Below are 25,636 nucleotides of genomic sequence, written 5' to 3' on the forward strand. Positions count from 1 at the left end.
ACATATTTATCAACTTTCCTTCTCCCCCTAAGGTGTGCACTCCCGCCAAAATCTGGTCCAAAGAGTAGGGGAATTCTCCAGAATAGTGTGAGACAGTAGCACTGGAGGCTGCAGAAAGAGGGAAATAGGTGAAAATTTCATCTTAAGCTCTACTCTAGGTGAGATCCCATTCACAGGGATCCACCTGGATCCAAACCAAAAAACAAAACAAACAAAACAAAGCCTTTAAAACATGGGTCCTTAAACTATGGCCCATGGGCCAGATCTGGCCCTCCACACCCATTTATCCAGTCTGCCTCAGAGGTTTTGGACTCGCTTGGAGAAAACAATCTCCGAGCAGCTCCAAAAGCTCTGAGCTGGAGCAGGCAATCTTCAAAACTGAGCAGAGAGAGCCTGCGAAAGCCCAAATTACAACAGCCCAACTGCGCATGAGCCGGCTCTCCCCCGCCCAATTGCATGCATATACAGAGGAAACAGAAGAGAGGTGGGAGGAAGAGAAAGAAAAAAGATGAAGAAAGGTAACAAAAATATAACTTTTAAAATCTATTTTGAATTATGTGAGCCCGGGGGTGGCCAGGCCGGGGGAGGCTGTGCCCGTGCCTAATGCCGACACCTCGCCCGCACGTACTGCCGCCTCACTGTGCCCACCGCCGCCTTGCAGCACCCACAAGGTATAATTGTAAAAAAATTATCCTATACAGCATATTAGTTTATTCTGACAATAAATCACAGATCACTAGAGCTGCAGCATGGAACCACTGGAGGAACTGACTGGATTTCGACCCTTAATCAAGTTCTTACAATTTTTTTAAAACTATTAACTGTCCCATTTTCAACACTATTGCAGATTCTTTGAATGCTGTCCTCTGACTGTAGACTGTTCTTGCCACATAGGTTCAGAATATGAAACTATATCTAGAGAACATTCTATGAATTCTTTAATTACTGATAATTTGTTTCAACTCTTTTCACATATGAAACCGAATGCAGCTTCCAGCAACTTCTAGTGCCATACATGTTGAAAAGTATTTTTATAGACTATTCACAATTCTAGTGGAAGTGTCACACTGTCTGTTTCCAGATTACCCTCTGCAAAAATAAAGCTATTTGCTATTTACACATTAATTTTTTTCATCCACATTTTACTATCTTCTAACTTTGTTTCCTTAGTGTGTGCTTTAACAAGCTAGCAAGTCACTTTTCTAGCCTGTCATGAAAAACGTTTCTACAATAAAGCCCCTTTGAATGCAATTATACACAAGGCATATATTTTTATTACACTCAATAGAGAATATATTATTGCTTGGGTTCTAGTTCAAGGTTGAACTTCGATTTTCTTAGGTGACCCAACCAATGTTAAAATTAATACAATAAATGTTATAACTTTGTTAAATGACAACAGTTTGGTTAATTGCTTTAAAGCATTTGACCAACTTAAGATGCCCTTGTCTAAGTGAGAAGATTATTTGTAAGCACTTATTTTTTTAAAACTGCAGGTTGCAAGCATCATCTTAAGAGGTGTTCTCCCTTCTCACACAGACCATGCTTGTTAAGAAACACAAGCACATGAAAAAAGTATTTGTTTTCAAATCAGAATTAATGAATATCCATATGCACATTTGATGAACAGATTAACCCTTTTGGTCAAATAAGACTCACAAAATTAATCTTTTTTCATACTGTAGCTTTAGATTAAAGGAATTCATGTGAATCAGTATTCAGAAGATGCCAGCAATAAGCCTTTGACTGGAATAATGCCATACCCATTGCCACACAGCAGTCTGAACATTAATGCAACTACATGTGAGAGGCCTTATAATAAATGTCCAGCTGAAAAATTGATAGAATCTTTAAATAATGTGATCTTAAGGTCCAGAGGGTAGGCTGAAAATTAAATTCTCAATATCCTGAAGCAGTTTTCTGACCCCATCTGCATCTAATACACTATTTATTAGCAATCTCAATAACTAACTGCCAGTAGTCATTTTCGTATGCGGACTGCATTTCCAAAGCAAGCAGCATAAGCAAGCAAGCTGATGCAATGCCCTGACACCACAGTCTCATATTTGTTGGTACCAAAGGCAAAAATGGTATTTGTCTAGACACTAGTATCTCAGGAAATGAGTTCAGCTATCAGAAGCACTGTGGCAGAGACCACCAATAGCTTCTGAATCACTACAGAACTAAATACAGTAAAAACAATGACTGGAATGTAACTACATGAATGGAAAATACTTACGCCTACACAAAGTCCCAGTGTGCACAATCACAGAAGGCAAGTAAATCATGGTGGCTTATTTCCCCATCAGCATGCACATGCCGGTTGCATGCTGGGAGAGAAGTAAAATTACCCTATGCAACATGGCTTGTTGACTCATGTGAACCTGACCAGGGTGGCTTGTAGCAGTCAGTAACAAGCCACCCAATACCCTACAGCAGCCAATGAGTTTTGAGTTGCTTGTTACCTACACCAAGTCACCCTGGCTGGATTTGCACAACATGACAAGCCATGCTGCTAATAAGAATTATATTAATCCCTTGAATACATGGGAAAATAAGTCATCCCTCCATGATCATTTGAACCCTGTGCAAGAGATTTGCACATCATGCTAAACAAACTTCAGACAGTAAGTCCATGGTCTGTTAGCAGATTGCATTGCATACAACCTCATGCCAAACCAGGTCATAAAGAGGTTTATGCACAGACAGCATTGCAATTTTAAAACACCTGAGACACTTGGGGACAGTAACAAGATGGCACTGTTTGTATATAATGATGACATACCAGTTTACAAATCAATGAGTTGTCAGGGATGAGCTGGAGACTGTGAGCATGCTGCTTACAGCGTTCCTGCCACTTCTTCTAACCCACCATCAGTTTAACCACCTACAAGCGGCTTCTGCTGAATGTAGTGTCCCATCATAGAAGTAGTTAACCCAGCAGCAAACTTCAGTTAAAAGCAGAAGAGATGGGCATGCAGTCTGCAGTGCGCCTACTTTCACCCACTCATCATTGGGCTGCTATGTGCAGAACAGGTCTACATAGCAAGGTAAAACTCCTGCTTGATATTGTGTAACACCCCCCCACACACACACACACTCAAATGAAGTCCAAATAAATAAAATATATTTACAAAATAAGTATCTCAGTCATGTAGCTAAGTACAGATGAAATCTACTAGCTTTTACTAATCTGTGGGGTGGGCGAAGATAGGGTTGGCTTTGCTTTCCACCCAGACACATATTTGTGGCCACCACCAATTTCATCTCCAGAATCCTCTGGAAATCACAAGAGTTTGGGGAGAGGAAAGGTCTTCTTTTACTTGTGCTGAACTATGGAGACAGTATGAAATGGTAGGAACTTCCGCTACATCTTACCTGCTTGGAAGTTGCAATGGAAATTAAAAGGGACCTTTGTATAGTATTATTCCAAGGGCATAAACACAACGGCTAAACATTTCCCAGCCTGCTCCTGTGCGCTACATACCTCTTTAAAAAAAAATGAACATTGAAACACAAATAGGCTTGTATTCTGTCCATTGTCTGGTCTTGCCAATTTTAAAATTTTATTTACACATTACCTAGATTTAGGCTTTAACCGTATTCACTTATGATTCTACCACACCAAAAGCTTGCAAATCCTAAACCCAATATCAACATAAAAGGACTGACTACAGGCTTGTCAAGCTGTCTGCCCACACCTTTCTAAAAGAACGGGCAGCCTAAACTGTTAAACTAAGAAGCTTTTACAGGAGGGGAGGGGGCGCAGCATCCTGAAGTGAGTTATGTGCAGCACCTATCAGGTCTACACTGGACTGTGAGGGGGACTGTGTTTTTATTGTCCCATGATCCTAAAGTGATTTGGGAAGAAAAAGGTCCAAAAACCTGCCAATTTTTTCCCTGTATTTCCTTCAGAAAGGATGTAGGGGAGTGCCAGAGATAGCCAGCTTCAGCCCAACTATATATGCAGCAAAAGAACATCTGCAAACACGTGCATGCAAAGGTTTCTACATATCTGTATTTGGGGCCAGGTGGGTGCAGGATGAAAGTTTAGAATGAAAAGTTAAGTTCAAAATGGCTGAGAATGATTAGGCTAACAGCAAAGCTCATACAATGCATATGGCATCAGTAAATAAATACAAGTGAGAAAAAAACGAAGCACCCAAATTAGCACATTAAGATAAAAAAAGGAGGAAACCCAAAAATGGATTGTGAGATAATGCCCTTTTAAGCTTGCCAGCTGCTCCAGGTATAAGAGGTATTGTGCATATTAAGTACCAAAATTACCAGAACAGCTAGTATATATGAAATGCTAACTCGGTACAAAATAGTCTAACTTTTAGACTTTAAAATTCAAAATATTAATATACAAAGGTCACTAAATCCTCTCCAGGCATTCCAGTATACAAAGTGTCAGTAAATACTTAACGGATCAAGAAAAAATAAATGTACAGATGAAATACCATTCTATCCAACTGTAGTTTAGATGAAAGTATTTTTCTCAAAGTTTTAACATTCTGCTTAAGAGTCAAAAAAAATTCTCTCTGACTTAAAATGTCTAAGCAAACATATCTGCCCCTAGATCTCCTACAGCAGCTTTCACCAAGATGACCCCTCCAGATGTATTAGACTACAACTCCCATCATCATCAGTCAGCAGAGCCATTGAGAAGCTCTATAAAATATACAAGGGAAAAACCAAGCAGATATTCTCAAAATACAGTGGCAGGGAAGGGTGGAAGAATGAAACACAGAAGACTAAGTTCACAAACACACACTAAAAGAACGCATGTGCACGTGTGTGTGTGTTTAAGGTGTTATTAAGGTAAGATGAAGGTTCTTCTCAGAGAGCCACCTTTAAAGAAAATAAAGATGACTACTAGAAGGGCCTTTTTGGTGGTGGCACCCTGATGATGAAATTGGCTCCTTAAGGAGGGATGCCTGGCGTCCACTCTTTATTCCAGCACCAGGAAAAAAGACTTTTAATTCACCCAATATTCTAAAAGTTAATAATTTTAATTCTTTAAAAATATTTCTATTTTGCCTACATTACATGTTACTGTATTTTACCACTGCTGTACCTTGGATTAATTTGAGCATTACTGTTGTAGGCTCATTGAGGGTCTACTGTTGCTATTTTAGCATCATTTTTATATTGATGTATTATTTATCTTAAATGTATTGCTTTTATTTGTGCACTTTAATTATGTAAACCTCCCAAAGAGTCATCTTGACTAACAGGCAGTACAGAAATTAAATTAAAAATAATAGTAGCAATAAAACAATACTTCCCTCCACAATTTCAGCTTCTGTTAATAGCTGCTATACTATTGTGCAGATTTTTTTTTAATTGCTGGTTACTATGTGAAAGTTAATAATTCACATTTACCCAATAGACCAAAGACTCCTCAGCTAACAATAGCAATTATTTCTTGGTGGTGAAGAGGCTTTATATTTTACTATGATAATATACTAATTTGCATAAGTTCATCTTTTCTAAGATTATGGCAGAATACAGACATGGAAAATAAGTAGGTACCTTGAGGAGCATTCTATATTCCAAGTACTCTAAGCAGTACATTAAAAAAAAAAAATAGAACTTTTAAATATGTCCCCAGATGAATACTTACCCAGTTGAATGTTGAATACTTCCCCAGATGAATGCCATCATGAGAACTTCTTGATTTTTCATATAAATATTCTGCATATTTATCTTTATACTTCAAGGTTATATACCAAGGTACATCTACGTGTATCATCTTATGTCAGGATCAACTCCATCACTGCACCCGAGAGAAAATCTGCCAACTTTCAGCTGCATCAGTTCATGGTAAGCAGAGACAAGAATCTTAAAATGAGAGGGTAATGTGGTACCCGAAAGTCTGCCAGACTAATATGCAAAAGAAACCCACATTAACCACTTGACATAATGCAACAATATATGGAATTCGAAAATGGTAACTTAAACTATCTGGGTAACTTTGGGCCAGTCACTAACTCTCAGCCTAACCTACCTCACAAGGCTGTAGTGAGGATAAGAATGATGCAGAGAATTATGTAAGCAGCACTGGGTTCCTCACGAGAGGGAAAAAGTCAGGATATAAATGCAATGCAATAATATAATATAATAACAGCATGTTAAGGTCACACTGGATTGTGCCTTTGATGACTTTAAGCCCCCAAACTTGGAAGCTTGCTATCATACAATGCAGGGCAGAGGAGCAGTAGATGCAGTCTGATTCAGACATGGCAACAGATACAGTCTTTGCCTCCCTATATATTTTGTTAAGCAGGCTTTTTTGCTGACCCCTGCAATTCCCACAGAAATTGCCTGCAGAGGGAAGGAATTCTGGAGAGAACGCTTTAGAGATTTCAGGGTAGTTCGTATCAGAGCCTCTCCAATGTCTTCCCCTCCCCACACAACCCATTTTTTCTCTTTCCAAGGTCGAATTCCTGACGTCAGATGCCAGTCAGCACAGTTCCTTTTCCTGTAAGTCAGAGTGAATAATGCTATGGCCCCAGAAACACAACACAGAATAGGAATGGCTCTCACATTTTGGCATAAGTTGTCATGGGTTTGATGCGGGATTCTATGAATGTACTCAGCAAGGTAGTCATAGAGCTGGATCCTCCTTCCTCAGGCAAGTGAATAATATGATATGGAGACCTGCAGGCTTTACTGTTTTCAGTGGCAGTTTATTTATTGCATACATATACTGCACCATAGCCCACAGGGCCATCTGGGTGATGAACTAGTAGGGAACAAGTTTGGCTTAAATGCTTAAATTCAAAAGGTGTGGAGACACAGGAAGCCCACACAGAGCAGTTGTTCAGTCATATCTATGCTGTGCAACTAGAGCAAGTAGGGTAGTATCATCCATTAATACTGTCACAGAAAAATGTTATTACTGAGTTTCTGAACTGTGAAAGGCAAGTGCAAAGAAAAGATGAAGAAATGGAATACAGATATGCTGTAAGAGAAAAGTCAGAGGCTTTCCCTTTGAAGACTAGATAGGCCAATTGCCATGGTGAGCACTATCATCCAAACCTGGCTACCGTGGGTTGTTTCAGCGTTAAACAATCCTCAAACATCTCATGCTTAACCCTCAAACAATACTTCCAACCAGGTGCAGATGATATGACAAACCATGGCAACCCACCACTGGGAGCTGAATATTCAAAACGGCCACTGGCATGAACCAAAACCCTCTATGGCTTTAATAAGCTACAGTGGGCTGCAGTGATCATGTGAACCAAGTGAAGTTTTAAAATAGGAAAACTTCATTTAAAAGCTGTATGTATTTTTAATTAAAAGCTAAAGGTTACATTCTAACTGGCTGAAGAGTCTTTGTTAAACAAATGTTTCATGATGTTATATTGGACTTACCCATGTTTATAGAAATGCCTCTGAGTTCTGTCAGAAAAGCAGGTTGCTTACCTGTAGCTGATGTTCTTCGAGTGGCCATCTGTGCAGTCACACATATGGGGTGCTGCGCCTGCGCAGCGCCTTTGGCCGGAAGATTACAAGCTAATGGTTTTTGGCGGGAAAGCTCCGCTCCCCCTCCCCCATGGCCATTTTGTTCAGTCTTTGACGACCAAACATATGCCCCCATGTGGAAAAAATATTCCTACTGTAAACGATATCGGTACCAAGAAAAAATGGAATTGTTCGGTACTGACGAAAATGTCCACTCACCAACACCGAGCAGGGCCGGCAGGTGGGTTGTGTGACTGCACAGATGGCCACTCGAAGAACATCAGTGACAGGTAAGCAACCTGCTTTTCTTCATCGTGGCCTCTGTGCATCACACATATGGGTAGATTAACAAGCTTACCATAATGGAGGAGGGAAGGTGTCCTCAATGGAGAACAGATGAAAGAACAGCTCTGCCGAAGGAGCAATCTTGTCAAGCCCAAACATCTAAACGATAATGTTTGGCGAAAGTGCAAGGGTTTGCCCAAGTACCAGCTCGACATACATCGTCAATCGGGACTCCCAATGTGAAGGCAGATGAGACATCAACAGCCCTAGTCGAATGGCTTCGAGGAGCTGTGGGTAAGTCAATCTTAGCCAGTTGATAAGATAAAGTGATAGTATGTACTATCCACTTAGAAGGTCTCTGCGGAGTGACAGAAGCGCCTTGATCTCTGGTAGCATATTTAACAAAAAGCCTATTTGAGCGCCGAACAGATTCCGTCCTAGATCTGTAGAAGGCTAAGCAGCACCGAACGTCAAGTGAGTGCAACGATCTTTCTAACGGAGTCGACGAAAACGGAAAGAAGGCAGGTAAAATAATATCTTGTCCCATATGAAAAGGTGTGGACACCTTAGGGAGAAAGGATGGATCAAGCCGCAGGACGACATTTTCTCCGTGAAAATTTAGGTAAGGAGGGTCTATGCGGAGAGCGCAGAGCTCACTGGCCCTTCGGGCTGAGGTAACCACCACTAGAAACGCTGTCTTCCATGAAACAAGACGTAAATCAACTGTTGCCAATGGTTCGAAAGGAGCTCTTGTAAGCGCTTGCAAAACAACAGAGGGACTCCAGGTAGGCATTACTGGCCTGATTGATGGATTGAGATTATAAAGACCCTTAAGAAACCTCTTAATAGTAGGTTGAGAGAAGATGGGTGATCCTTCCACCATGCCACGACGATAGGCGATTGCCGCCGTATATACTTTAATTGAAGATGGTTTCAGTCCAGAGTGGTGCAGTTCTAATAGGAACTGAAGAATTTGATGTATCGATGATGTAAATGGAGAGAACGAACGAGACTCGGCAAAGGTGGAAAATCGTCTCCATTTAGCCGCGTAGGACTTCCGTGTAGATGGCTTTAAAGCGGAATCAAGGATGTGTCGAATATCCGGATGAAAGGTTGTCAGATTCGGTGGAACAATCGTTGGATCCAACAGTGCTGGTGGATCAAAAGAGGAAGCAGCGCCGACCCCAGCAGATTCGAAGGCCCTGAACACAGCGGATTTGAAGGCAGGATTCAAACCACTTGAAGTTGCCGTCGATACAGATGGGGCAAAGTTAGCTATCAGATTCGCCACGCTGTTAGGTTCAACGATACTACATCTGAATGGCGAAGTGTGCCGTCCTGTTGGGTTATGAGGTATGGAAGCAGTGGAAGATGAAGGTATTCCCCGTGAGATGTCGAGCAATGTGGCAAACCAATGTTGGCATGGCCACCAAGGGGTAATTCGTATCCCCAAGGCCCGATCGTATACTATCTTTGCTATTACTCTCATCACAAGAGGAATCGGCGGGAAGGCGTAAAAGTTCAGGTTGTTCCATGGGATCATGAAGGCGTCCCCTAGGGATCCGTACCCGATTCCCGCTCTCAAATAGAAAGCGTCGCACACCTTGTTCTGTTGGGTGGCGAACAAGTCCATGTCGGGGAACCCCCAGTGATGAAAAAGATTGTCGCGTGTCTGAGGATCTAGCTCCCATTCGTGAGAGATGAACATGCGCCTGCTGAGGAGGTCCGCTTCCACATTGTCCGTACCAGCCAAATGGATGGCCATTAGTGTAATGTCTCTCGAAATGCACCTGTCCCAAATCTGCATAGAAAGTCTGGCCAGAGTCGGGGACTTCATTCCGCCTTGTTTGTTCAGATAAAAGATGGTGGCTATGTTGTCCGACATTATCTGAACGACCCGATGTTGGAGAACATCCTCAAAAGAACATAGGGCTTTGAATACCGCCAACAGCTCCAGGAAGTTGATATGATTCGTGGATTCCTGATGAGTCCACGTGCCCTGGGTATATAGGCCGGGGCATACTGCTCCCCAGCCCAGAAGAGACGCGTCGGTACCAAGGGTTATCGATGGGCATCGGGGCCTGAAAGGAACCCCAACAGTCAGATTGGCCGGGACCGACCACCATAGCAGAGAATGGAGCACCGAGGATGGGATTCGAAGCAACTTCGACGGTGGGTCTCTCTGTGGGTGGAACATCTTGTTGAGAAATAGTTGTAAAAGACGAAGTCGAAGTCTGGCGTGTGGCACCACAGCAACGAAGGAAGCCGTATGTCCCAGAAGCCTCTAGATGGACTTCACTGGAACCGTCCCGTCTCGTCACATTTGATGGATGTGGCGAGCGAGAGTCTGTTGTCTGTCCTGAGGAAGGAAGGCTTTTTACAGCATCGAATCCAAATGGGCTCCAATGAATGTAAGTGTCTGCATCGGAAGGAGAGAAGATTTCTCAGTATTAACGCATAGGCCCAGATCATCCAATAAGGCACAGGTTGTACAGATGGATGTGAGGAGTCCTTCCTTAGACCAGGACACCAGGAACCAGTCATCAAGGTAAGGATAAACTTATATGCCTTGGAGGCATAAGAAAGCGCAGACAGGGGCCATGCATTTGGTGAACACTCTCGGAGCGGTGGCCAGACCGAAGGGTAGAACCATAAATTTGCATAAATCGGGTGCAACAGCAAAGCGAAGGAAATGCCTATAACTGGGGTGAATAGAAATATGAAAATAGGCGTCCTTCAAGTCCAATGAGACGAACCAATCCTCTTTCCTTAGCAGCGGCAAAATATTTTGAAGGGTGGTCATTCGAAACTTTTTTGTCACGATAAATAGATTCAGAGTATGTAAGTCCAAAATCGGATGTAGACCACCATCCCGCTTCGGGACCATAAAATATCTGGAGTAGAATCCATGGAGTCCGTCATGTGGAGTTACTTGACAAATCGCTCCTTTACAAAGAAGTTGTTGTATTTCATCGAGCAATACCGGCGAGCATGATGTAAACCGGATCGGACTTGATGGAGGAACGATGTCAAATTCTATCCGATAGCCGTGCTGTATGATTATACCCACCGGTCAGATGTGATGGACTCCCAAATGGGGAGTCGGCTTCTCAGCCAGTCCCCAGATGAGAGGGGGGTGGGTATGGAAGGGGTCAGAGGAATGGTTCGCCAGTCCCGTCAACGCTGCCTCCTATCTCCGTCATAACGGCGATGGCCCTGTTGATAACGTTGCTGGGGCTGTTGACGGCGGCGTTGCTGTGGCCGGTGCTGGGGCTGTTGCCTAGGCTGATAAGATTGTCTATAGGATGGACGGGTCCATGCCCACTTACGCCTAGGTTGAGTATGGAGCTCCATCCATTGGGCCGTCACGTGGGATGCAAGGAGTTTTTTCAGCTTGTGGTCAGTCCTGGAATGGAAAAGCCCGGACCCATCAAAGGGCATTTCCTCAATTCGCCACTTACTCTCCTCTGGAAAGTTGGAACTCCTTAACCAGGCATGTCTGCGGAGAGACAGCACTGACCAAGGCTCTTAAGTCAGTGTCCAACATGATGCCTGGCTGTGGACAACTGCTGGATGGCGAACTGCATCGCCTCCTTTATCAGAACCTTTGCCAGATCACCCTGGTGGTCCAGGAGGGTCGAGATGACGTTGTGGAGGCATTGCATGATGAAGTATTGGTACCTCGCCAACATTGCCTTGTAGTTGGAAATACGCAGTCCCAGGCCTGAGGCTGCGTAGACTCTCCTGGCCAGGGAGTCGATCTTATGTCCCTCTTTGTCCCTCGGTGCGATGTGGCCTCTTGCCTCTCTACCCTGGGAGGACTCCACCACAACCGAGTTCGGCTTGGGGTGGCGGAGGAGGAAAGGAATGTCCTCCTCCCAAACCTGGTACATGGATTCGTACCTCCGAGACGTGGGTTGAGGGTGAGAAGGCAAGTCCCAGGGTTGCGTCATAGCCTGTTGTAAGGTGGTAATCAACGGCAGGGCGAGTGAGGTGGACTGCTCCCCGCGGATGACATCATAAAACTTGTCGGTAGAAGGTCCCGGACACTGGATGTTGTCGATGTCAAGGGACTGGACAAGACGGGACATCAGCTCCATGAAGGAGACGTGGGACTTGTCAGGTGACACAGGGCCCTGGGAGGTCACAGCGACATCAGGAGAGGTTGAATCAACCTCCGAGTTGTCGGAGTCCACACCATAAAACAGAGGGGCCGAAGATGAGGAATCCACTGGAGAGACGGACCGGCTGCTTTCATCCCGAGGAGGTATCGGGGATGCATGCCTCAGACCCGAGGACAGTGGACGGTCACGGGAAGGTGGTGAAGACCGACCCCTAGGTACGGGATAGTACCCAACAGAGTGTGGTTCACCCCAGGACAGATAGTAGGAGTGGTGCCATCCCTCGGATCGCTGTTTCATCGAGTGACTCCTTCGGCTCCTAGGCGGGGACATCTCCACATCTGCCTCCATTGTAGCTGTGGGCATAGGTGTGGGCGACCTAGCCCTGGGGGGGAGAGTCTTGAATTTCCCCATCAGAAATTGACCCCCACTGAAGAGTTGGAAGCGGCTCAAAGGGAAGGTCAGCCACAGGTCGAGGGGACCCTTGAGGGGTGACCCTCATAGCCGCCTGGAGCAGCGGATCGGGTGGAGTCGGTACAGTGACTGCCGCCGGTACCGAGGGGGCCATCAAACCCAAATCACGGTGTCGAGCGCGCTTCGTGTCCTTCAACTTCTGCGTCGGTTTCGGAGACTTCTCCTTCCTGGCTTTCTTTGCTGATTTATCAGAGTCAGCATGCTTACGCTTCTCACACTTTTTCTTCGGAGAAGCAGGTGGAGCCCCCATGGTAGACGCGCCTTCCTCTGAAGGGCGTGAGGGCGGAGCCACTGTAGCAGAGCCAGGCCTCGGAGCAACGACGAGTGGGTCAGACTGCATGAGAGCCCGATCCTACAGGAGCCTCCGCAGGCGGTCTCACAGTTTTTCCTGGCCTGCTTAGAGAAGGCCAGGCAGTGAGAACATTTGTCAGTTCTATGCCCCTCCCTCAAGTAGAGGAGGCATAGGTCATGCGGGTCGGTCGGAGACATCTTCGACCCGCATTCCGCACATTTGTGGAAAGCCACTCGCTGCGCCATCGTAAGAAACAGTGCAGAGGGTAAGAATGTATTTTTGGTTTTGTTTTGTTTTTTTATAGAAGATCAAAAGAGAAGGTAGAACGATAGAGAACTATAAAACTAAGAAGAACTATAAGAACTAACAAGAACTAACAGGGGTACAACTGGGAGAATAATCGAGAACAAGAACAAGCTAGACGAGCAATGGTCAGAGCGATAGCGAAAGTGGCACGAGGCACAGTGAACGGCGGTCGCAAAGACTGAACAAAATGGCGGACGCTCCGCTCTTTATAGGCCATGGGGGAGGGGGAGCAGAGCTTTCTCGCCAAAAACCGTTAGCTTGTAATCTTCCGGCCAAAGGCACTGCGCAGATGCAGCACCCCATGTGTGATGCACAGAGGCCACGACGAAAAATTACCACTAAGTATACACAGGATTTTAGTCTTTGAAGCAAAAGGCCTGACATGGCTTTCCTCCAGACAGCAACAGCTCTGTCTGAGCAGAGTTGAGAGCCCCTTGGGTCAGCAGGAGGAAAAAACGCAATTGTCCCTCGCTCTGCAACCCCAGTGTCACCTCTCAAACTGTTTGCAGGTCCCCCAGCAACCTGGGTCACATTTTCATGTAGGACAGGGACCTACAGGAGTCAAAAATACCAAAGATCACCTCCTGTCCTATTCACCAGCAAAAATTCTGCCAAATTGAACCCTTCCCAGGACAGAAACGCTTCACCCAGACTGTGGTTCAAGTTAAAAGAGCATAGCTGGGAGTTAGGCAGTATATTACACTTAAGCCAGCCAATTTCTCCAAGCCACCCACTTTTGAACAAGGACTTTTTTAAAAAAAATAAATGTTTTGGATTTATGGAAGTATTCAGCTCTGACAATTCATATACATATATGTTGTCTCTCCAAAATTTAGATTTTCTCTCTTATTTATTTATTTTATTTAATTTTAAACATTCATATGCCATCCTTCATGTATAACATCTCAGGATATCTAACATCATTAAACTCAGAATCCAATAAAAACAATCAATACAGCAATACAATAACACAATATATAACCAATAAAAATAAATCAAATCAAGAGCTGTTAAAACCACTAAAATACTAATTTTTAAAACAACACTTAAATAAAAAGGTTTTGACCTGGAGCCAAAAAGAATATAGGCTCGGTGCCAGGCAAACTTCTCTGGGGAGCACATTCCACAATATGGGCGCCACCGCAGAGAAAGCCCTACTCCAAGTAGATGTCCTTTTAACCTCCTTCAGGGAGGGTTCCTGGAGAAGAGTCTTTCCCACAGATCTTAAGGGGCATGAAGGTGTATAAGGAAGGAGATGTTCCTTCAGGTATCCTGGTCCCAAGCCGTTTAGGGCTTTATAGGTCAAAACCAGCACCCTGAATTGGACCCGGACTTCAACTGGAAGCCAGTGGAGCTGGTAGAGGACCAGCATTATATGAAAATAACGACTGGTCCCCATCAGCAGTCTGGCAGCTCTATTTTGTATCAGCCGAAGTATCCGGACCGTTTTCAAGGGCAGCCCCACGTAGAGCGCATTGCAGTAATCCAACCGGGAAGTTACCAGAGCATGTACCACCATTGCTAGGCAGTGCTTGTCCAGGTAACAATGCAGCTGATGGACCAGCCAAAGCTGTAGGAAAGCACTCTTTGCCACTGCCACCACCTGGGTTTCCAGTGACAGCTCCAGATCAAGGAGTACCCCCAAGCTGCAGACCTTGTCCTTTAGAGTTAGTGCTACTTTGTCCAGGACAAGGTCAAAATCACTTACCTGAAAACCCGAACAGCCCACCAACAGAACTTCCGACTTATCTGGAATTAGGCTCAGTTTATCTTAGGCATTAAGAGCATAGCGTATCTGTTTAGAATGCATAATTGGAACAGATTTTTCTGTTATGGTGGCTACTGGAGGTGGAAACAAATAATCCTCAATAAAGAAGCTTAGATGCCCAAAATAATGGCTCCATAGCCAATTCTGATTAAAATCAAGACATCTCAGTGGAGCTTTCCTAATCAATCGAGCAGAGAATGTTGGTTACTTAGCTGGGAAAAAACAAAGCAGACTTTAGTTTATGAACACATGCCCCCCCACACAAAAAAACTCCCTGACTTTAAGGTGCCAGAATATTCTTCCAAAAATCGGTCAGTATTTGAACTTCTGCAATAACACTTTTGCAGAAATTAAATAAGCATGTTTCTGGCCAACTTGCACACTGCACTGATTTCTGGGGGTATCAGAGATACACTGGGAGGCTCACCTGTTTCAAAGTAAAAAAAATAAATAAATTTTATTTTAAAATAGGATCAATATTCTATTTATTATTTTTGCAGACTATTAACATAGTGAATACTACAGTGAAACACTTTTGGGTAATGTCCTGACAATCCTTAGTTTAATTTACACTTGTTGGGCCATTAACTGTTACTCATTTCAAAATGAGCATTAAGAATTGTGTAACAAAGAAAAAACATATTAGATCACCAGTATACATAAGATTTTATCATTCAAGTCATTTCAAGCAATTACAAAATAAAAATTGCAAATGATAAGGGTCACTGCTGCTGAAAATTTACTGTCACCTTCATATTCAAAGTAAGGAAAATAATCACTACTGAGAAGGAACAAATACCAATATCATGAAGCAAACACAGCATATATTTATATAACTGTTTGATGAAATAAAGACTGGTTTTATCTGTGTAATTTGTTGGCATTTATCCAAACTTGGGGGGATTCAATATTCATATTTTCTGTCTGTCTATCTCTCTATATAGCTCCTTATTAATACTTCCTATGTGTTGTTCAGGGCAAATAAAGATGCAAGTCTAAGCACCCCTGGGAATATTCCCACTGAAGTTATATATAGGTCCATTTTCCATGTAATGTAACTCACAGTTTAATGCTATAAGAACTGGCATGTTCATATGACCACAGACTACTCTGGCCCAAGGACAGATTTAAAAAATATGGAATACACCATTTCACAGATGTCAAAGAAGTTTGGTGTGCCGGTTACATAAATCTTAAAGAACAGACAGTGTGTACATTGTAATTAATATTTAGTTCTCTGTATTTAATACAATAAAATTAGCTGTGCACTTTTAAAAAGTTGTATACTAAGACTAAACACAATGGGGTGAAGCAAGCTACTGCACTGTTTCCAAATATTTGTTTGAGTAGCATACAGCTGACCAATATTTGATCAACTAATGAGACTGAAAAAATTCTGATCTACTCCATTATTTCATATTTGCAATTTGTTGAAATATCTTCAGCCCATCTTTCTGGGCTAAAGAATCTTGTACATGGTAGGCATGTCATGAGCAGAGCTAGCTGGAGCCAGGGGTCAGACTAGATGGCCTGAGAGACCCCTTCTGACTCACTCAGTTTCTATGTTTCTGCTTCTAAAAGGACTTCCAAGAGATGTAACAAGTAATAAATAACATGTGACTGTCCTAGAATCTGTCTGGATATGGAGCAGTATCAAAATATTATAAATAAATGTCTGACACACAAATAATCAGCAAAAGCAATTATCCTTGTTATCTTTGTTAACCGTTTAAATAACAGTTTCACACACAAAACACAATGGAGGCATGCATTTAAGGCTCCTTCAGGCAGACTGTACACCTAACCAACTTCACATTAATGTTTCATAAAAATGTCTTAATTCTATAGGTAAACAACATTTTAAAGGCCATGGGTCACCTGTCAGCCAAAAGCCCCTATCCCAAAAGTGACTGACAAAACACAGTGAACTGATGCAATGGCGTCCATTCGAACTTAATGCAGCAACACAGAACCCAGCGGTGTTACCTTGGGAATCTTTATGAGCTTATTAGTACCCTGACATTACATCTCTATCCCATCTTTTTCTCCTTGCAAGGAACCAAGGCAGTTTACATAATCCTCTCCATTTTATCTTCACAACTATTCTGTGAGGTAGCTTAACCTAAGAGTTAATGACTGGTCCAAAGTCACCCAACGAGCTTTACTGCTGAGAGGGGACAAGAACCCAAATCTCCCCAGTCCCAGTCCAGCACTCTTAACCCAGAAACCACATGGACTCTCACAATTATCACATTAAGAGATCTTTAAATGAAAACAGTGAAGAGATTAAGTAACTCTAATTTGAAGTGCTGTTTTTCATTTATAGCCTTCAATGGTTTGAACTGAGTTATCCCATTACCATCAGCGGAGATGTCCAGCACACCATCCGATTCCATTCTACCAGTAGTTTCAGCTACTGCGGCTTAAGAAGGCGGACAGAGTGCTTGGTCCAATCTGGCCTATGACATATTCACAAAATCCTTTCTCATCTTGGCTGATTGGGAAATCTAAAGAAGGGACTCAGGCCTGGATCCAGGAAGTTGTCAACACCTCTTTGAGTGGCGTCAGCCCCCTTAAAGGTGGCGGTAATTGCATCACTCCTGAAAAAGCCTAATCAGGACATGGCTGATGTAAACAACTATAGATTCATAGCCAATACTCCCTTCCCTAGCAATATGATTGAGTAGGTTGTGGCCAGGCAGCTCCAAGCACTCCTTAAGCAAATTGATTATCTGATTCATTTCCATCAGGCTTCAGCCCTGATTTTGGAATGGAAACTGCCTTGGTCACTCTGTGCTTGGAAAAAGACAGAGGGAGTACAACCATGTTGATTCTCCTGGGCCTCTCAGCAGCTTTCAACACCATCAACCATGATATATTTCTGGAGAAGTTGGCCAGACTGGGAGTTGGGGACTCTGCGGTGCTTAGGCTCCTATCTGGCCAACTCTCTCTAGATGGTGATGCTGAGGGACCATAGCTCTGTGCCATGGCCCCAGTGCCCTGGATTTCCACAGGGCACTATTCTGTCCTCCATGCTTTTTAACATCTACTGAAACCAGTGAAAGAGGTCATGCAGAAGTTTGGACTGAAACGCCATCAATATGCTGAAAACAGTCAACTCTCTCATTTTCATCCAATCCAGGTGAGGTGGTGACCGTTCTTAATCAGCGCCTGGACTCGGTAATGAATGGGATGGAGGTGTTGTTGGTGGACAGTATGCCCATCCAACAGAGGAATTGTCAACCTTTTCTGAACAGGGTTGCACTCCCCCTAAAGGACAAAGTTCACAGCTCAAGAGTGTTCCTAGACTCTGAGCTGTTATTTGTGTCTCAGATGGACATGCCACGAGCACTTTCTGCCAGCTTAGGCTGGTTCTTCAGCTGTGTTCCTTCTTAACACCAGCTTCCTCTCCTAGTCATTCAAAAATTCTGGTACATACAGCTCTTTATCATGTCTCAAACATATGAGGTGCTACTCATGACTCGAATGCTCAACATTTATGTACTATTGTATTTCAATGTATTTTATCATGTTGTAAGCCGCCCCGAGGTTTCGGCAAGGGGCGGCATAGAAATGCTATAATAATAATAATAATAATAATAATAATAATTTAAGCACAAAAGTAGTAAGAAATGTAACCCTGAATAACAGCACTCTCATTACACCCTCTTACAAAGCTACACTAACTTAAATTCATATCAGTGTAGTTTCTTCAAAGAATTTTTTTCTGCCTGAAATCAAATGCACTAATCCAAGATCCAAAGAGCCAAGATAATGAAATTTGGTGCCTTTCAAAGTTTTGTATTACAATTCCCGTATCTCCTGACCTCCTCCTGGCTGCAGATCAAAACATTTAGTTTGCCTGCTCTACTATTTGAGTTCTAGATAAGAATGAGGTCAACTAGGTTCAAATTCTCACTCAACCACAAAGCTCACTTGGTCAACTCACTTGGTCAGTCACTATCTTTCATTCTAAGCCACCTCACAGAGTTACTGTGAGTAGAAAATTGTGGCAGGGAAGAATTGCGTAAGCTAAGCTGAGCTCCTTGGGAAAGGAATAGATGAAAATGTAAACATTAAACAACATAACCCATACCTTGAATGATTAAATTACTTGAGTACAGCTTTATAAACATATTCATACATTTTTCTTTTATTCATTTAATGAATTTATTTGAAGGCTGTCCATTAGCATCACACTCTCTGGGTGGCCTTTACAATAAAACTACAGATAACAATATTAAGTAAAATGATACAATTAAAATTTCATAATAAAGAAAAATAAAATCACAATATGCAGAGAGAAGTAAAAATAAAACATAAACATATTAAAGCCAATGCAAATTAATATAGATGCCCTAAGAGGTACTCTAGGTGCACTGAAAAGCAACATTTTTGTTAGGTGCCTGAAGCTCAACAGGGTAGGTACCTGATGACTCTCCAGTGGTGGAGAGTTCCAGAATTGGGATGCCACCACATAAAAGGCCCTCCTCCTTGCAACCTCCCCTGGGAGAGGACCTCCTAGGAGGGCCTCAAGTGATGATCTTAGGCAATGAGAAGGAATATATGAAGTAAGGCACTCCCTAAAACAATATGGTCCCTGCATAAATTTTTGCTAGACTCCTGAGAGCTAACCAAAGTCAGATGGTGACTTCTATTCTTCTTGCAGCAGTCCATCTCCTTTCTATATGGAGCACAAAGAAAGAACAGTGCACTGTCCTTCCTCAACCGACCAGCTTCCTGTCCTGCATAAATTCCATGCACTTGCCTAGATGCAATTCTTTATCATGTACTGATGCCAGGACAGCACAAGGCTGCAGCTGCTGAACAAAATTTACACCATCCTACAGGTTCTAAGTAGCAACAAAAGTAGTCCTTTCACTTTCATTACTACTTAGAAACCTATATGATAGTGTGAAAATTGTTTTCATTCTGCCATTACATAAAATTATTTTACAAGGATATGGTTCACGAACTTTAAGGTTGCATTAGTGCCTTTTATTTCTGCATTTATACATCATTTATGCACAAAGTCCAATCTAATTTCTTTTGCTTTTTTGTGCTTACTCACAACAATAATTAAACTCAATAACTGGCTAGTTCAATGCAGATCTCCCACAAAAACTGTCTGCATAGAATCTCTACTGTCAAAATGTAAGAAAATAAGCCCTACTGGATGTCAGTGTACCAGCATCTTAAGCCCAAAAACATTTGCTTTAAGTTACACTGATCTTGAGTCTTCCTTCCAAATAAATATGCTTAGAAAAAACAGAATACTTTCAAGAACTATTGTACGTCCAACTGATGCTGCTGCCAATGTAACGAAGAATCTGGATGCTGAAGCAGAGTTTTACAATTTTATTCCAACAGCTCAAATCAGGCGGTGCCATTTTAACAGTTACTAGGGAGCTATTTATTTTTTGCTTTCTTTTTCAAGGCAAGCCTTTCCTGAAACAGATTAAAGCTAAACCAAACTCTGTAGATGAAATTGTTTTTTCCATGATAATATTTGATTGCTATAGACAGAGCTCTCTAAAAGACCACAGCAAAGCTTCATATTATCATATGTAAGACACACAAGGTATCCGGGAAACGATTCTGGTTTTATCACCTATCACTGTTTGCACCATTTGAAATCTGTTGGCTCCGAGGGTATCACAACAGTCTTTTTCTGTTACAGTCGGATGAACTTTCCTTCCCTTATACTTTGCCTATTATCAATCAGCTTTATTGCATTTCCATTCACAGAGGTGATAGGAAATGACGACACTTCTGCGTTCCTAAAGATATTGCTGCTAACTTCTTCTATCAGCACCTTTATTAAAGGACTACAGAAGGTATGTGGGAGGTGAAAACAGAACTTGAATGGCAGGAAGCAAATGTATTTATTTTATTTACAAGATTATTAAACTGCTCTGTAACTGAAAAGAAGTCCTGCGCAATGAATGAGGATAAAGCCAAAAAACAACACAAATATTTTAAATCATATTATACCAATAAAACCATCCATGATTGGTCTTTTACTCAGGACAGGCTTGCTCAAAACAAGTAATATTGTGCAAACACCAAAGACACTGAAGCTTGCCTAACATCAACTGGCATGATTCTAGAAAGGTAACTAACATACTAAAGGTTCTACTCTATATGGACTCTAAAAATAAGTTAGGTGCATGCAGAACAACCAGAAGCTCCTCATGCAGTGATCAGACTCTCAAATATCTTGACCTCAAGTTGTTCAGGGCTTCCTATTCCAACAAAACGAAAACAAAAAGCTAATGCAATTGTCCCAGAAAAGGTATTACAGTCTGGGAAGGGATAACCCACAACTATAGAAGAATAGCTATATTCTGAATTTCCTACAGCTTCTGGAGCAACCAGAAGGGCAGCCTCACACTGAGCACATCCTGGTAATCCAGTTTTGTAGTTACTAATGGTTGTACTATTGTGGTCAAACTATCTAAAAGAAGACATACAAAACTGGTAGAAGGCACACCAAGCTACCACAGCCAGCTGGGCTTCCAGTAACAGAAATGAATCCAGGAATATCCCCAGACTTTTTAAGAAGGCATGCAACCCTACCTATTAAAAGCAATAGGTCTCCCAGACTCAGTTCACCCATGGGGTCTTGACTCACCCACAGCTGAATGTTACCAGCATCTGTTTACTGGCCCTAACACAACAGAGTCCAGACACTGATCTAGGAATTACACAACCTCAGCCTCACCCAATTCAGAAGTCACAGAGAGACACAGCTGCATTCCATCAGCATATCCATGGCTCTTCATTCCAAGTCCCTCCTATGAACAAGCATCGCCCTAACTTCCTATAGATGGGGGCAAGTACTTTGGGAAACCCACAGCACAGTCAAAGAGGTAAGCAATACTCAGCTATTATACTGCAGTGTCTGGGTTGGTCTCAGAGAATATCACCAATACCCAACCCACAGAATTGGTCTAGAAGGATATTAGGGTCAAAAGTATTAAAAACAGAACAAACAGCACTGCATTTCCCTTTTCCTTTTCTTGCCATTCAGCATTCCTATGATTAGGCTAAAAGCCAGAGTGAAACAAATCTAAACCAGGAAGGAGGAATGCGCAGCACCTCCAGATGACACTGGGGTGATGGGGAAACAACGTTTGGAGGCCAGAGGATCTAAATCACCAGTATCCTCCAAAGAGTGCCTTCACAATTACCTTCTCCAAGAAAGTTACTTTAAAAAAAAAAGGAAAAGCAAATTCCTAATACAAATGGTTCATTTCCTGAGAATTCCTAATATCTAATATTCATTATAATATGGTAAAACCTTAATGTTTCCTCTTCATTTAATCAACCTGAATTGTAAACATTTCCACAGCCTACAGGTCATGAATGGATCCAACATCATTTCAAGTCTGTAGCATCAAAAAGGTATGTGTTTCTGGCAACACCTAGCCAGAAATGGTTCTGCAGGCTTCACTGTTCACACTGTCTTGCTCTCCAGCAGCAAGAGGAGGGTAGAGCCAGAAGCTTTACTGAAAGGAAGGAACAGTTTCTCCCTCAACTTTGGCAGAAGGTTATTTACAGTTCATACTGGTCTGCAATCTGTCAATCAAAGAACTTCACTTCAAAGGATTGTCTTGACTTTGCATCCGGAAGGAAGGAGGGAAGGGACCAGTTCACAACCCCTACTTTCTTTCATAACCTGAAATTACAAATAGATCAGCACACTCACCAATAGTGCAAGTCAAGTACCTGCCACACAATGAAGGAATCCTAAGGCTCCAAAACTTATAAGTCAACATGTACAGAACAGTCAGTATACAGACCATCCCCAGATCATGAATGAGTTCCATTCCTAAGAAAACAGAAATTCTCTTTAAGTCAAATTTGCATGTAAGTTGGATTGTGTAGTCAGCAGGACCCCTGTGAAAGTAGGAAAACTACAAATATTACCACCACCACCCCACTGCAAAACTCACCAGTGCCTCCTCTTTGTAGCAAGGAAATGTTGGCAAGATTTTCCTCTCCAGATGGGCAGGGCAGAAAGGCATGATTTGGAGGCCTCCCTCTCCCTCTATGGTGATGCTCTGGAAGCCCGCCCTCTCTCTCCTTTCATTCCTTTCTCTCTATGGTGATGATGTTTTCTTGCAGTAGGCCTTTAACTTAATATGCTTTATGGTAGTTTGTTCTCGAGTACAGATTGTTCGTAACTCAGACATTCACAACCCAGGGACTCCCTATATATACTTTTTTCTCAACTCACTTGAATGTTGTTAGGAAAATTAGAATTCCCTAAACAGCAACCTAACCTAGACTCACACAACTGTGTCCATTAGTATTGACAGAGAACCCTCTCCTTACATTCAACAGCATTTATGAGCCCAACTGTAGAATTATGAGCTAAACTAGATTATGCATTTCTGACAATGTGTTATGATACTTCCAGGTATTGATGCCTATGTTCCTAATTATGAGATGAGCTTGTCATGGTATGTTCTATTCATCTAGGTAGTTGCAAAGATAACCAAGCACAAATTTTTGTTCATCTCATACCTATCACTAACTCGTTCATGTATTGGAATTCTAGTCAGAGAACTGGAAAAGACTCAACAAATTAGCTGAAGTTTGTTGATTATTTTTTCAATTAGCTAAATTGCTGAATGCATCAAATATTAAATAAGCTGTAGATCCTTCTGTTGATCTGTGAAAAAAATGGAGTGGAAATGGAAAAAACCTATACAATTATTTCTCTTCTTTCTAGCATGACAAATTCTTTTACACCCTTTTCGGAGCTTCATGGATGCTAGTAAGGAATCCTCAAGTTCTTTTACATTAACACCAAGCAAAAAAAGGAAAAGCTTCTTATCTCAGTGTGAAGGTTAGGGTCTTCTCCAGCAGTTCATTAAAATTCTACTCAAACACTGCTCTGTTCCAAGAATTACATTTACTGTACCCTCTTCCCAATTTCTCAAACACATCCCTGAAAGTCTCCAACAATATCACCACAGAAATCTGAACACTCAACCGCACATCTGGGAAAAGAGAAGAAAAGGTTCCGTCAAGCCACACCCCCACACCCACCCCCTTCCACCAAGAACCACGGAGTTCATTCAAATCAAGACAGATAAGCTAGCACCCACACAGCAACACAGATAAGGATCACCACTCTATGTACATACATAGTAGCCACATGTGCCTCGCTCCCGCGGCACTGGGTTAAGATCCAGAAAAAGTGTGAACGCAAACATTCTGCAACATTTAATAAGCCCTTAACTGTTCAAATGAGACTGGAGAAAAAGGGGGAGAGAAAGAAAACGATACAGACACACACAATGACAGGGATGAGGATCAAGGAGGCTTATTACTCACAACCAAACCCTGTATCAAAAAATTCTCCTACTTAAGCAGGAGAAAGACATACAGAAAGCATCTATAATTGTGCATCTTTTTCCACCATTTACAACAAGGTCACACCTACAATGCGTCCAAAAGAACCAAACACACACTCGCAGTTATAGGTAGATTTATTTCGTACACTGAAATCCCTCTTTCCTTCTATCATGGAATTCACAAGGATTCCCACTTGGCCGAGAAACACACAATGAAAAACCCCATTTAAGAGAAGGACGGATGAAATTGATTTTTTTTCCTGGCGTTGTCATAGGCGCAGAACAGGTTAAAAGCGCAACCGACCCCCTGCTAGCTGACCCGTCTTAACGTGGCCTGTGCATGAACATGCAAAAGAGGAAGGATTAATTTGAATTGCGCCTGGTTTCTCCAGGGCATAAAAATACTAACATTAAGCCTTCCGCACACAGCGATTCTGAGAGCGTGCGCACACCTTCCCGAAAGGAGAGGGAAAGGGAGAAAAGGGGAATAAGGGAAGCATATTCCTCACAACGCAGGGCAGGGCAGGGCAGGGCAGGGCAGGGCAGGGCAAGCGAAGCACGCGGAGAACCGCTCCGACCGACCGACCCACCCATCCAGCCCAGCCCCCTCCACGCCGTCGCCCGCCCGCCACTTACGCTCGAAATCGGAATCCGAGTCCTCGGCGGCGGCGGAGGCGGCGGCGGCGGCGGCTTCCCTCCGCTCCTCCTCTCCGTTGGACTCGGTCTGCATAGGCTCCCCATCGAAGTTGACCCCTTTGCCCCTGGCGGCCGCCCCCTCTCGCAGCTGCTCGTCTCGGGTGTCCCTCAGGCGGCTGAAGTACTCAGCAGCGAAGTCCAGGAGATCGGGCGGCCGGTGCCGCAGCACCTCCACCGTGTAGCCCTGCAGCAGCTCCGTCAGACCCGGCGGGATTTCGATGCTCATCTTGCTGCTGTGGCTGCTGCCGCGCCTCGCTCACAAGTGACCCGACGAAGCGCCCGCTACGGCTGCCTCCCCCTCTCCTCAGCCTTCACACCGGGCCCGGCGCCGGGGCCTCCTCCCACCGAGACTCCCTCCGAGTCTTTCTCAACCCGAGGAGCCGCACTTGCGCTGCCGCGGTCTGACACGCGAGGAAGAAAAAAAGAATTGGGGGGAGGGGCCTGGACGGAAGCGCACGAGGATCTGCGCACGCCCAGCAGGAAGCGGCGGAGAGCGCGGGTGGGGGGGGGGGGAGGGGGGAGAAAAGGGGGCGGAGCCGCGCGGAGAGAGGGCCGTGAAAGCGGAGGGGGCGGGACAATGTGCGTCACAATAAAGAACAAGAGGCGCGCGAATGACGGAGTGGAAGGAGGTGTGTGCGGGCATTGCGCATGCGTAGGGGGAGTTAAGGTTACCTTTCTCCTGTCGTGCATTGCAGAAGTGGTTGAGGTGACCGTTGGTGTAAGAGGAAAGCGGGTGCTAATTGCATCTCTTGTATCTGTTCAGTGGCCTTCCAGACACTCTTTGAGAAGAGAGCCAGTGTGGTGTACTGGTTCGAGTGCTGAGCTATGGCCGAACATTTCTGTTCATGCA

At 43.4% G+C, this 25,636-nt stretch overlaps 1 protein-coding gene across 1 annotated transcript in view; it reads right to left on the reverse strand.

Moving 5' to 3' along the window:
- Nucleotides 1-25,205, reverse strand: part of PRKAR2A (protein kinase cAMP-dependent type II regulatory subunit alpha) — a 112,428-nt gene extending 87,223 nt beyond the window's left edge. Inside the window, exon 1 of the mRNA XM_044451696.1 lies at nucleotides 24,727-25,205. Coding sequence (XP_044307631.1) covers nucleotides 24,727-25,012 — 286 coding nt within the window. The 5' untranslated portion in view covers nucleotides 25,013-25,205. The remainder of the gene's footprint in view (nucleotides 1-24,726) is intronic.
- Nucleotides 25,206-25,636: the final 431 nt, after the last annotated feature.

This window comes from Varanus komodoensis, unplaced genomic scaffold, assembly GCF_004798865.1.
Source record: "Varanus komodoensis strain SLA01 unplaced genomic scaffold, ASM479886v1 scaffold6_4, whole genome shotgun sequence".
Taxonomy (NCBI): domain Eukaryota; kingdom Metazoa; phylum Chordata; class Lepidosauria; order Squamata; family Varanidae; genus Varanus; species Varanus komodoensis.